We start from the raw sequence: 15364 nt of genomic DNA on the forward strand, positions 1-15364 counted from the left end.
TAGCGGTAGATTTACGCTCGTTCATTAACGATAGATCATCTGTTTTCCGTATGTGAGGCCATGAAATTAGTTATATATTTGTTTTCTGAGATGTTACATAAGGCTAATTAAAGCTGACGACGGCAAATAATTAATTTTCCCGTATGTGCATTTCTAACTTGCAATAGTTTTACCGTGAGCTTAAATCACGTGTGTATTTGTGTGAAGTGTCTTACATCCTGCTTCAAGATAAGGTTGAAACATTCGAAAGAGTGATAAAAGTGTAAATTGTTTGTATCATATGTTTTCAATTTTTTAATGTAAAAGATTGGAAGAGAACGTGTTACTGCTATCTGGCACAGAATGTCGGAAAGATGGGGAGTCAAAGGACAGATAGACACTCGGCAGAGTTTGTAATCTGAATTGTATATATTATGTTATATTCTCTAGGATAATCTTGTTTTTTTACAAAAGTGAAAAGTTGCTCATGATGGGCATAATTTAGCATCTAAACCTCAAGATGAACTGAAATAACAGACAGTCGCAATGGGAAGCAGTCTAAGCGAGATATGGAAAGAGTGAGATATAATTAAGTGTATGAAAATAATGTCGCTCGTTATGGGCAGGTAATAGAGGTATTTCATGTCAATGTGGGAGTAAGTGTGTGAGTTCTCAACTCATGTGATATTTGTTAAGAACTCATGGGGGCGTATGTAACGTTCCAGACGTTACAGTGTAATTATGTTAATTTTATTATGTGTAATTAATTCAGGAATTTAACGTCATGATATTTATTTTGGTATGTAATTGTATTATAATTCATGTTTAATCATTTGCTCACTATCATTTCATTACTTTGTAACTACGACTTATAAACGAGGGCTGAATATCCTAATATTCACTTAGATTCTTGCGACAGTCGGTTAAAATTAACTTGCAGTAGATTTCAGTTATCTTGCCACATCACCGAGGAGGAAGGGAGGACAAATTTAGACATCAAGTTCTGAGAAATGCGAGCACGTGTCCACGCGTCCTAACGTAAGCTACCGTATTTCGACCAGAATTATTCGAACTGATCAACGCCTATATTTTCAAAGGAGCGTCATGTTGCCATGGATACTGAGTGAAAGGACGAATAGAAGAACAGTTGATATCATGGTTTTGGCCCGTCAACTCTAATATCTAGAGTGGGGAGAGAAGTGTCATCTGATTGGACCACGTGTAGCGGCCTGTAATTAGCGCGAGAGAAGGTTATAAGAGGGCGTGTTGGAGCTCCTGGAGGGTCTCTCTACAACGTCTTATTCGCTTCTGCGAGTCTCTCTACATTATTCTACGATCTTCTACGAGGCTTCTACATTATTTTCTACGTGATTCTTCGTCTCGATACTTAGAAATTCTGAATGAGGTGTATAGCCACTCTCATGAGGAAGTATGTACAGCACGGCTACAAGACCGGTTTGAACCAGTCTAAGTCAATAGATAGTTTTAATCTAGATAGAAATGAAACTTCAGAGAACATTTTCAGTAAAGTTGGAAGGATTCTTAATTGAGTATCCTCTCCATATAACCCAAGGTGGTTCTTCTAACTATGACTTAGGGCTTATCTCCAATATATGGGATAAAGCATAATAGGGAGTGTTAGTTTTGAAGTCATCTTCCAATTAGTGGTGGGTGCAATTGGCAAGGCAGGAATGGTACTGAGCTGCAGATGAAGAGATATCAAAGACGAACGGTGATGTTCCAGCTGCAAGGATGGAAGCTTTCCAAGGACCAGCAGAACAAGACGACATGGTGAGCAAGCGAGTTAAAGATATTGCAAGTTTTCGCGAAGTAGAGTCATTCAATTTTTTGTTAAATTCATTTTCGATGTTAAATTCAGTTCTCGTTAAACCGTCGTCATTCATATTAAATATAATAAATAGTATTTTTCTAGTTTACTTTAATCAATTTGCCTTAATTAGCCTTTTGATTTCTAATTCTCCTACTTAATGATTAGTGTACTATCACCTCACCCCTGTGATAAGAGTCTGTCCAAGCTTGATTATAAATTTTATCTTTAAGTCCTCAACTTAAAGATTGGCGCCCTTTGCTTGCTTGGTTGCATTTCTCATTTGATGATGGTTCTCCGAGAGGGGAAGTCACAAGAGTAGAGAAAGGAAGTTATGGAATGATAGAATGCAGAATAGGGAAGTTTAAGAACGACCACTCAAGTAAAGGGATACGTGATTGCCCCCAATTGTTAAGTAAATTGTTTAACACAAATACTAAGAGAACTGTCAGTATTGAAAGGAAATAATTATGAAAGACGTACAATAATTTAATGCTTAATAGAGCATATCATTCTACAGAAAAAGTCATATCATACTCTATTCACACCAATATTCGTCTGCAACATCAAATTGATATTTCAAATCCTGAATGCTGGAAAATAAACACCTTAGATTCTTAAGTCCTCGTCTTAAGTAGCATCGGTGTGTTCAAGAACAAATTGAGGATGGCTGCCCAACTGTACTTTCTCTTAAAATAATAATCACAACCACCTCACAGTGCAAAATTTCTTCACTCTCACAATTATCACTTGCTGCCGTATCCTCAATGGCACTGAACAGATTATTGAAAACCCGACAACGTTCATCTTCAACCAAGTTCTCACCAAAATGACTGACCAGTAAGTTTTTGACGTCCGTAACTTTCGCTGGAATCAGTACCACACCTCTTGGCACAACATCAGGGGGCAGTCACCTAACCGTTTCTCCCTCTTCATAACAGACTGCCCTCTCCTATACTTGTATTATAGTGGGGTTCTCCAGTGACAGTTGTCCTGCCTGATGATGTCCTTTCAATATCTTGTCATTCGTAATTGTTTTCTTCTACTTACTCGGATTACTCGGGTTTTTTCGTCCTTGCCCTACTGGGGATGGTGTTACAGTTCTCTCACAGTTTATGTTTCGTCGAGGATTTTGTTAATTACGTCTGTAACAGCAATAGCAACACAAAACGTTTAGCTTGACACACAGGAACTGACTTTCCAAGGGGGGCCATAGAATATCACATCACGTGACTTCTCGGGTATAGCAGATTTTGGAACGATATCTGCCAGAGAGTTACCGAGTTATGGGATGATTACAAAATTTCAAAACAATATCATAATAGGTTTTGGAACAGTATTTTTACTTTATTAGGTAGCCCTGTTAAATACTTACCCAATTCAGTAGGTAACTCATTTCTTTTCGAGTTTTGGTATGGGAGGCCTCATATTCAGTAATGCAGTGGATAAATGGTCAATGTTTAATATTAAAATCTCAAAATATTACATATTTTTCATATTAATAACGTAGATGAAATTTGACTAATCATATTCATACAATATACCCGTAAGGTACAGACAACTGAAATCTTAATTTCTGACCCTGTTGCCGTATAACTCCTCTAACTTTGTTTTGTTAATCATCTACGAATATTGCTGTGGTGGAAAGACAGGAACGGTAGTGCTGATATGAAAATATGGACATTTTTGCTAGTTGCTTTACGTCGCACCTACACAGATAGTCCCTATGGCGACGATGGGAGAGGAAAGGCCGAGGAGTTGGAAGGAAGCGGCCGTGGCCTTAATTAATGAATTAATTGCAATACATTTTTATTAAAGAAATGTGAAATCTACTCGCTAAGCACATAAACAAGAAACCACTTATTCAGAACCGACGGATAAGTTACAGAAATAACTACGAAAGCTAAATTCCACACGGCCTGTATGCAGATCCTAATTGGGATCTACCACAGCTCTAACTGGTCGACCGGATCCAATATGTTGATATTCTGTAACATACGGGTCAGGTAATGAGGTGGGATCCCACTTGCTTGGATGGGGTGATTCCACACCTACATCCCATTGGTGCAAACAGAATCTGCCATGTGGTGACTGGAACTGATCCTTTGTTTCCGTACGTGAGCCCCTGCAAATATAACGAATGAAACAGCGCATGAAATTGAATTCATGTCAAATACATAGCATATTTTGAAGTAACAATTTTGCAACAATCTAGAAACATTTTTTAGCACAAGCGTTGTTTAAGAAGACACTTTCTGAAAATTGAAATGTACATGCAATGAATCCCAACAAAGTATGGCATACTATCCACATAACCACAGTATCTGTCCCCAAAGTTTAATTTCCTCTCCTCTGTTCATGAATAAACACATGACCGACTTCTACACTTGCAATACTCGTGCATCCTTCATCATCATAAAACTGCTCCTTTCATGTATCTGGTGCTAGGCTGTGGATTTTCTTCCAGCTAGTTTTAGGAATAGCACTTCTTTAGTCCCCTTAAAGCGGCCGTGCCGATATTACCTATCAAATACATAACTAGCTTGTACGAATGTTTTTAAGAAAACTATTTATTTATTTATTTATTTATTTATTTATTTATTTATTTATTTATTTATTTATTTATTTATTTATTTATTTATTTATTTATTTATCATAGAATGTCCCAATGAGCTAGTGGCTCAAGGAGGGACTGCCCTTTACAATCACAGCTTGGCAGCTTTAAGTTTCATTTAACAGATAAGGCATAGGCCTACATATATAACAAGGAATATTTACAATTATCGATTTACATCATAATATCATTATTTTACATGGAAAAAAGAAGATATTAAAAATAAACTAAACTTAGGTGGAAAAATAGGTACAGTGTGGTTATCGATTTATTCTCCAACATACTGTTCAAGGAAGTACCTACGTACTTCTTTCTTAAATCTGTACAACTTATTGATTTGTTTTAATTTGGGAGGTAGATTGTTAAAGGCTGTGCTTGCTGAATAAGAAATGCTTTTAACACCATATTTGGTAGTGTTAGTGGAATCTTTGTAAAACTGGTTTGCTGATCTTGTGTTATGGGTGTGAATGTCCTTGCTGTATCGTAGTTCTGTATTTACAGAAATCATATTATTTTTATACCTGAACAAAAATAAAGCTTGAGAGTATTTAATCTAGCATTGTACTGGTCATATGTTTGTTTCCTGAAAAACTTCCACAGATAGTTTTAGAAAATCATATCCATACATAATTTTTAAAGCTTTCTTTTGGAGTACTTCTAGTCCCTTTATAGCTTCCTGTGTACAATTTTCCCATATTTTTCATTTGTTTACTAAAATGTTATACTAAGTACTATTATCCAGCTAAGTGTAAAAATGTGCCACGAGCCCTAACGTAATAAATTAAAAAGGTATGAAATATATAAAAAAACTAGTTGACCCGTGCTGCTCCGCAGCTTTCGTTAAGCTATAGATCAGATGACTCATGTTGATATGCCTGCCGTAGCGATAATGATTTTCCCGCCCTTTTCAATAATTTTATGAACATTTAATACCATTGCTTAATAATAATTGATTCTCTTAATATAGTTTATAACACTTCTTTTGTACAATATTCACCGTGCTTCGACCATTCGGGCGTATCTGGATCTTAACACTTTCAAACGAGATAGTACAACATACAAGTGGCCGTGACCGAATACTGGTTCGTGTATTATCCGCACACTTTATCTTGGTGCATTTGTATTCGGGATGAGGAGTAAGGAGGGAGCTGTCCCGGTATCGATAGTGTTGCCTGGTGCTGCCAACTGAATGAAAATGAAATCTGAATTGAATCGAGAATATGATCGATCGATATGAAATTTCTAAATCGTTATCATCTTAAGCCAACAACTATGTCACATACACATTATATAACATTATAAAACATTTCTCGATGCGAATCTTCTTCCTAGCATGAATTCTATACTTTGGCTTTGTTGTGTAAACAACAACAGTACTAGTACGTAAAGTGTACGCCAGATGTCGCACAACGATGCTCAAACGATTCATAGTTTGTATTTCAAAGGTTGTCAGTACGAATCTCGAAGATCGCCGAGGTCGACCGATTCAGCACTAGGGTGTAAATGCACCAAGATAAAGTGTGCGGATAATAAGCAGTGTACAATTCCATTTTCCTCGAAGCATTTCGGCAGGATCGATTTACGCGCAATTACCCGTAATGGAGTTAGATACAACCAAGACCGACTCCAATCGTCAGACCTTAATGCTACTCTTGATCGTTCAAAGATAGCGAATCGAGTAGCCGGATATGTTGGAAGCGTGGGTTTGTTTTGCTTTGTTGTTATCGTATGTAGTCGGTATAATTTCATGAAAGTTAACGATAGATGCCAGTTTATTTGTAGAATATAAGCGTGCGAGTGTATTTATATGAGTCAGTGGACTCTTAGTATCTGTAATTATACCCAGTAATGTGAGAATGCGTTTGTTTTGATCGTATAGTGAACCAGGTTTAAGTCTGCCTATGGCAGTGCCTCTCATACAACTACTCTTAATTTTTCTACGAAATAAAACATTACTAGAGGAATGGATTAGGAATATACATCGCGATTATTTTGAAATCGATAACAAAACTGTAGTGTGCATATTATCCGCACACTTTATCTTGGTGCATTTGCACCCTAGTGCTGAATCAGTCGACCTCGGCGATCTTCGAGATTCGTACTGGCAACCTTTGAAACACAAACTATGAATCGCTTAAGCATCGTTGTGCGACATCTGGCGTACACTTTACGTACTAGTACTGTTGTTGTTTACACAACAAAGCTAAAGTATAGAATTCATGCTAGGAACAAGATTCGCATCGAGAAATGTTATATAATGTTATATAATGTGTATGTGACATAGTTGTTGGCTTAAGATGATAACGGTTTAAAAATTTCATATCGATCGATCATATTCTCGATTCAATTCAGATTTCATTTTCATTCAGTTGGCAGCACCAGGCAGCACTATCGATACCGGGAAAGTTCCCTCCTTACTCCTCACCCCCGTACACAAATGCACCAAGAAAAAAGTGTGCGGATAATACATCATTTTGAGAATAAGTCTGAGGTTAGGGAAGACTTTTCTCTAATTCCTAATGGTGAACCTGTTCGTGTTTCTCGATTTTTTTTATTTAGATAGAGTATAAATTGTATTGTGATATTCCATCAGTGTCTATGTGCTTCAAATTGTTGAGTGATTTAGATGCAAGTCTATTTTACAATAATCTGTGCTTGCCTGTGGAAATGTTTGACTTGATCATGGATCATGGAGTATAACAAAACTTATAAGTAATCTGTATACTGTTACACAGAAGAAATAATGACTTGGATGGATTAGCTAGGTTTGTAACACAGGGTTTTACACCATCAACACCTTCCGATTCAAACATTTTTGCAATTTGCTTTACGTCGCACCGACACAGATAGGTCTTATGACGACGATTGCACAGGAAAGGGCTAGGAGTGGGAAGGAAGCGTCTGTGGCTTTAATTAAGGTACAGCTCCAGCATTTGCCTGGTGTGAAAACGGGAAACCACGGAAAACCATCTTCAGGGCTGCCGACAGTGGGGTTTGAACCCACTATCTCCCGATTACTCGATTCATACTGTGGTTATCTGTTACTAAGCACACTACGCCAAATTGAAGCTTGTCCATGTAGGTTAGACATCAGTGTTTAGAGTCAATAGAGTTCTTGCACTCAATTATGTTCATTGATGGGTAGAAACCTATTATATTGTCTGATTACTGATGATGATGCTTGTTGTTTAAAGGGGCCTAACATCGAAGGTCATCGGCCTCGTTTCATTACTTAGGTTACCATCATTGTGTGAAGTGTTGCTATGCCATATGTCAACGTTGTCGGCATTATCCGTGCCGTTCATTGGGTTAACAATCATTTCAAGTGTACTCGGGCTAAGTGACTCAGATGGTTACGGCGCTGGCCTTTTGACCCCAAGTTCGCAGGTTCGAATCTGGCTCAGTCCGGTGGTATTTGAAGGTGCTCAAATAAGTCAGCCTCGTGTAGGTACATTTACTGGAACTAAAAGGCCTCCTGCGCAACTAAATTTTGGCACATCGGCGTCTCCAAATACGTAAAAAACTAGTCAGTGGGACGTAAAGCCAATAGCATTATTATTTTGGGTGTACTTCCTTTTTATTGGGTGCTGAACGTAAGAAATTGTCCACCACTTCAAAACTAAGGCAAAAAATGTTGTTTCATAGTTCACATGAGACCGAATAAATGGAGGCATTCACACTTTAATTTATTTTTAAACGTTCAAAATGATGTTATAAATATCATTTTAACAGTTTTATCATGTATTTTCATCTATCCAACTAAGTGAAATCTAAGAGAAAACGTTATTTGACTAATTTAAATTTCTAAATAATCAGCTTGTTGTTCTCTTTCCTAGTAGAATATATGTGATTCTAGTTGATTATATGTGATTCAGTCGATTGGAGCCCTGCAAACGAAGCAGACGTGTGTGCGGAGTGCTGAGTGTTGTGGCGTAAGCATAATGGGAATAAGCATAGAACTCTACCGAGCGGTCATCGGCCGATGGAACAATCGAATAAAATATCAGGTATGTGGTTTAAAATGTGATATAAAATACTCTGAAATCGTGCTGGCAGCGTTAGTGATTGCTGCGTTATTAGTAATTGGAGGAGTGGAAAGCAACCCTGGGCCACTGGAAGATATAGCTAAGATCAAGGAGGTGATAAAAGAGGGTAGCCAAACAGACACAACGAGGGAGCTCATTATGGCACAGAATAAAGATATTCAGGATATGAAAGACAGCCTTCGGGGTGATATGGCAGGTATAAAAGAATCTCTAGATAAATACCAGGAAGAAATGAAAATTGCTAAGGAACATCGACTGGTGTTGGAACAGCGCACACGGGAGCTGGAGATGCAGGTCCGGAGATCAGTGCTTGCCCAACGTAGCAGATGTCTGGTCATACGTGGGATTAAGGACAATCGAAGCGAGGACAAACTGGCGTTACGAGATGCTGTGTTGGAAGTGTTCACACAAGGAGTGAAAGTAAATTGCTCGGAATCCGATGTGGACGACGTGCAGAGAATAGGAAGGATCCAAGGGAACAGGCCGATTAAAATACAATTGGTATCTGGAATGAAAACCCACCAAATTCTCCGGAATGCCAGGAATTTAAAAGGGACGGATGTCTGGATCCAGAGAGACCTGGGGATTGAAGAAAGGAAAGAGACGAGAATCCTACGATTTCACATGGGGAGAGCAAGAAGGGAGGACCTTACAGCGTTTACTAGAGGCAAGAGACTATTCATCACAGGCAATGGTTGGAGAAAGAACTACACGCCATCCCAGCTGGAAGCCTTGGCGCGAGGAGGAAGTGCGGTACCGGCGCAACACGGAAGAAAGAATGATGACGTGCAGGAAACAGGAGCAGAGCTCGTGTCGCCAAGGTTGCTGACACCTACTGACAGTGAGGGCGTTGCCACTACTACGGAGAGACGACCTGTAAGTAAATGTTTAACAGCTGATGAGGAACCGGGTAATAGCTCGTGTACTACTCCGGTAGCTGAAAAAACAGCTGCAGGACAGAGAACGATACGAAAAAGAAGCAAGGACAGAGCTTGAATGACTTATGGGCTAAGAAGGGAGTGTTCTCAGATGGAAAAGGTAATAAACGGGAAGGAAAGAAGTTAGAGGAAATTTATAGTTCCCCTCATGGAAGTATAGTACAAATTGATAAAACAATTAACACACGTAGTAAAACAGGTAGTGTCTCAGATAATAGGAAAGTGAAATAACTAGCATTGAAAATTGGTTTTGTAAATATAGAAGGCATGTTAAGTAAACTGGGGAATGATGGAGTGTCTGAGCTTGCGGAAAATTTTGAGATATTTGCTTTTTTAGAAACATGGATGCCGGGAGGAAAGATTTTAACATGGAAGGGCTATGTTACGAGAAGTGTAATAAAAAGAAAACGAGGGACTCGAGGGAGAATTCCGGGAGGAATAACACTTCTGATAAAGGAAGAGTTTATTAGTCAGATAGAAGAATTGCCTAACGATATGCAAGATGTAATTTGGATCAAACTTAAACTGGAAGGGAGTAAACAGAGAGACATATGCTTAGCCTTTATATATAACCATCTGAAGGGGTCACCATATACCAATGTGAACTTTTTTGAGGATTTAATAAAGGAGATTATCCTAATGAGAGGTAAATATGAAGAAGCAGGAATCATTATGTTGGGGGATTGGAACGCACGAATTGGAGAGTCAATTCCCGCATATAGTAAAGAAGGAATAGAGTCAATGAGAGGTAGCAGAAACAGTCGGGATAAAGAACGTAATGTATATGGGGATAAACTACTAGAACTATGTGCCGCAGAGAATTCATATATTCTAAATGGATGGTGGCGGGGAGATGAAACGGGAAAGCTAACATATATCACAGCGCAGGGAGGTAGTGTAATTGATTTGGTTGTGTGTACGGGAGATATTTTAGAGATGGTAAAGGAAATAGAGATATTAGAATGGGCCGAATCACATCATTCCCCGGTATCTGTTACCCTAGAAGTGTATGAGAAAGAACAGGAGGAACGTAACACTGTAACAGAAAAAGATAATATTAGGATAATTAATAAATACAAGTGGTGCGAGAATACCCCAAAAAGAGTAGAGTCATATTTAAAGGGAGAAGAATTCCAGATAATTAAGAGTGGAATAGAGGTTGCGTTACTGAGTAGTAAGGTGGACTTAGCGGTAGAACTGGTAGAGAAACCCTTTAAAACTATAGCTCATGTGAAAAGGAAACAGAATAATAATAAAGATAAAAGGAAAGGATGGTACAATGATGTGTGTAAAACAAAGAAAATGGAGGTGATTAGAGCCCTAAAGGCATATAGAAAAGAGGGGGAGCCTAAGGTTCAGGCACACTATTGTAAACTAAGAAAAGAATATAAAGTGTTGTTAGTAGAGCAAAAGAGGATATGGCAACAGGAGGAGGCAAAATTAATAAACATAGACTGTAAGAATAATCAAAGTGGTAAGGTATGGAATAGAATTAACAAAATAAGTAGAGGTGAGAGAGTATATGCCAATGTTAAAATTGAGAATGGAGTCTGGATTGATTATTTTCATAAATTGCTAGGACAGGATACTTGGATAAATAATAGAACATGTATGGATATCTCGAGGGGCTTAGAGATTTGTATCCCCTGCTTAGATGAAGAAATAACAGAATGTGAGGTTTTAGAAATGATTAGAAAGGTCAAATGTAGGAAAGCGGGGGGCTTAAGTGGTATAACTAATGAATTTTGGAAAGAAGCAGTAAAAAGTCAACAAATGCTGGAAATATTAGTAAAATTGTTCAATAGGATATTTGATTCTTTGGATTTTCCTAAGGCATGGCAGACAGGTATAATATGTCCAATTTACAAGAAGCGTGGGGAAAGAAGCAATCCAAACAACTACAGAGGTATAACACAACTGGACTCCGTAAGTAAATTATATACAGGAATTCTGGCAAATAGACTGATGGAATGGGCGGAAGAATTCTCCATCCTCTCGAAATATCAAAGTGGTTTCAGAAAACGCAGAAGAACAATAGATAACATCATGATTGTAAAAACAATAATAGATAAGTATATAAAACCGAAAGCAGGAAATTTATATATATCGGCTATAGATTTTGAAAAGGCTTTTGACACAGTCAGCAGGGGCGCATTGTTCGCAAAATTACGCCTATTAGGGATATCTAGTAAGATGGTACAACCATTGAAGGCAGTTTACCGAAGGGTGCAATGCAGTATAAGGGTAGGTGATGGGGTAGCATGTGGTCAAATAGATTCTTTATTGGGTTCGAAACAAGGATGTAAGCTATCTCCTATTTTATTTGTGTTATTTATAAACGATATATTAAATGGACATGGAGGTGATAACTGGATGAGCCCAGTTTTAGTAAATCAAGAAATACCAGGCCTTATTTTCGCGGACGATGTCCTGCTGATGACGTTAACGGCTGGAGGCATGCAAAAGCGCATTAATGCTGTTACAGAGTGTGCTAAAACGTGGTCATGAAAAATTAACATTTCCAAGACGAAAGTTCTGATCTGTAAGAAAGGCTGTAAACGAGCGAAGAATGAACAATGGACGATAGATGGTTGTCAAGTGGAGGTCACAAATAGATTAGAGTACCTGGGAATATATATAGCAAACAACGGGAAGTGGATCCATCAAATAAAACAAGCCAAATGGAAAGGTCTTGCAGCATTATCAGTAATCAGAATTCTTGAAAATAACTTCCCAAATATAGACTATAAGATTCAGAGAAATGTCCTGCAAGCCGTAGTTAAAAATAGAATGCTTTATGGAGCTGAGCTATGGGGTATAGAGAAAGAGTGTGAGATGCTGAATCAGGTTATAAGTAAGTTCTGTAAAATTGTAATGGGGTTACCAAATTGTACAGCAAATTGTGGAGTAAGATTAATATGTGAAGAAAATACCCAAGTAGATGTTCTTAAGAGAATTCTGAAATATCTGTTGAGATTGAAAGGAAGAGAGGGTGGGGAGCTTCTGCAGATCGCACATCAACATCAGAGAAATAATATCCAGGGATAGTATTGATTAACGACAATCAGAAGTATATTAGATAGGTTGGGATATGGAAGTTATTGGGAGAGGTTGGAAAGATCAACGAATAAACTAATCATTAGACGACTCAGAGATATTCAAAGACAGTCGTTGGTATCCGAGTGTAGAAGCAAGGCGACCCTCTCAGAGTTTATTAGGATAAGGCAGGATATGAACATAAATATTGTGAGTGTAAATAGAAGAGAAATCAGGGGTTTGATATAGTGGTTAATGGGAATTTACAAGAACAGGGGATGGATTAAAGTGAAAGATGCAACAAGGTGCCTTCTCTGTGGTGAAAACAGAGAAGAATTTCACATGTTGAAATCATGTAAAGAAACCATAGCGGTGAGAAGGAAATTTTTGAATAACAAGGAACAATATATGATAAATGAGGATGAGAATGGCTATAGGATTATTAAGATGATAAGCAAAGAATGGTATAAACCTGGTAATCTCAGTAAACTGTTAATTGTAATTAGAAATTCATGTAGAAGAGTGTTGAAAGAGCCTACAATGAGGGTAGGTCATATTACGGATGGATGATTGTGTTGCGAACCGGTTAGTTAAGAAATTGCCAATAGAGATATGTAGTAAAAGGAATATTAGTATATGTAGCACTGTAAAGTCGATATGTTAGTAAACCATAACGTAATTAACTGTCAAACTGTTTGTAATGAGACAGGGCCCAATGGATATAATGTTTCATCCTCAGCTGCTGGCGATCCGTGGCTGTAGGTTGATAACATTCACTCATTCATTCACTACTCATTCCACATATATTATTCATTCAACCATTTATTTAATTCATAATAAGGGCTGTCTCCCCAGTTACTGGTTATCCGTACAGGGAGGGATGAGTATTTTTTTCCTAACATGCATGCATGAATATCCATATACCCATTCATAAATCCATCCATACGTGTTTTCTCAAAACACTTAGGGAATTGGTAATTAATTAATTTATTTATTTATTCATACACCCATGTAGATAATCGTAGGCGTGGCCCTTGCACGTGGAATGGCGATCCGCCTGTGCAAAGGGCACTATTTTAGATAGGGAATCTTAGCCAATTAATTAATTAATTCATTAATTCATACACTTATGTAAGGCTATAACCGAAGTAGGACGGGATAGGACGGGCCTATCCCAATCGAATATGTAGAGTGACCTAAATGCAACAGAGAAAGAAGAATAGGGAGGGGGGCACATGGGGAGCGGGATTTCCGCTTACGTATGCCTCGCAGAAATTAGGGAATGGTGAGAAATTAGTGTTTGACAGCTATTAGATCAGGTGGGGTCTTCCGTTTGGGCCTCAATGGAAAGGGCCGGACGTGTTATCCTTGGGAAGGTGGCTCCTTTTTCTCACCAGAGGTGGATAACACGACCGCGCAATAGTCATGCATAATCCCATCCATGCATTTATCCTGCCAACCGAATGCTCTCTCCTCAGTTGGTGGCTATCCGTGACTGGGAGAGAAGTGTTCATTCATTTATTCATGCATGCATGACAATTTAATTCGGTTATGGAATCATTCAAAAAAACCTCATTCATGCATTTATGTACACCTATGTATGGTGTCTGTGAAAATGGAGGAGAACTCTGTACAGACTTATGATAAATAAATAAATAAATAAATAAATAAATAAATAAATAAATAAATAAATAAATAAATAAATAAATAAATAAATAAATAAATAAATTCCGATTATATGTGATTCGTACTTGTTGACGAAACACTTTCATACGTGAAAAAGTGATTTTTTCCTATGATGTTACATGTATCATCTCAAATTACCGCCGTTTGTATAATAAGTACGTGATATTTTCGTGTTAGCCAATACCAACAGTTCGGCTACGTCTGCCGCCATGATTTTTAATATTACGGTCTGAGGATTGGAGTCGGTCTTGATAAAACACATAAATTCTTGAAATGTCAAAGAAAACGGTATCGCGGAAATCAGGAAACAGTTACGATCATGATCGCAGTGCATTTGACAAGAAAAATTTCAAAATTGTTGCGCCTAATACTGAAGAAAAACACACAAAAGAATGCATACTGCTAGTTAACGCATGCAAAACCTATAAGAAGAAATAAGTTACTTCAAACTTTTATACGTTTAAAATACGTATTATATATCAACATAAATAATATAGTTGCGCCAAATACGCGAGAAATGAGAAGGATTAAGCAAGCCATACATAGAGAAGAAGGCATTGAACAAGCCTTGGCTTAGAAAACGAATTTAACACAACAGCTACAAATATTAATCCGACTAGCAATTGATAGTCATTAGAAGAAGATAAGAATACAGTAGACATCTTGGGAATCTGTCTCATGTTTAAAGAAAAGCCGATATTAAACCTGACTACAGACAACATATTGATCAATCAATCAATCAATCAATCAATCAATCAATCAATCAATCAATCAATCAATCAATCAATCAATCAATCAATCAATACTGATCTGCATTTAGAGCAGTCGCCCAGGTGGACGATTCCCTATCTGTTGTTTTCCTAGACTTTTCTTAAATGATTGCAAAGAAATTGGAAATTTATTGAACATCTCCCTTGGTAAGTTATTCCAATTCCTAACTCCCCTTCCTATAAACAAATATTTGCCCCAATTTGTCCTCTTTAATTCCAAATTTATCTTCATATTGTGATCCTTCCTATTTTTAAAGACACCATCCAAACTTATTCGTCTACTGATGTCCTCTCACGCCATCATCCACTGACATTTCGGAACATATCACTTAGTCGAGCAGCTCGTCTCCTTTCTCCCAAGTCTTCCCAGCCCAAACTCTGCAACATTTTTGTAACGCTACTCTTTTGTCGGAAATCGCTCAGAACAAATCAGCTGCTTTTCTTTGGATTTTTTCCAGTTCCTGAAT

At 37.8% G+C, this 15364-nt stretch overlaps 1 protein-coding gene across 1 annotated transcript in view; it reads right to left on the bottom strand.

Moving 5' to 3' along the window:
* Positions 1 to 3675: 3675 nt before the first annotated feature.
* Positions 3676 to 15364, bottom strand: part of LOC136874874 (uncharacterized) — a 210034-nt gene continuing 198345 nt past the window's right edge. Inside the window, exon 8 of the mRNA XM_067148570.2 lies at positions 3676 to 3932. Coding sequence (XP_067004671.2) covers positions 3740 to 3932 — 193 coding nt within the window. The 3' untranslated portion in view covers positions 3676 to 3739. The remainder of the gene's footprint in view (positions 3933 to 15364) is intronic.

This window comes from Anabrus simplex, chromosome 5 (assembly GCF_040414725.1).
Source record: "Anabrus simplex isolate iqAnaSimp1 chromosome 5, ASM4041472v1, whole genome shotgun sequence".
In the NCBI taxonomy this organism is placed as follows: Eukaryota; Metazoa; Arthropoda; class Insecta; order Orthoptera; family Tettigoniidae; genus Anabrus; species Anabrus simplex.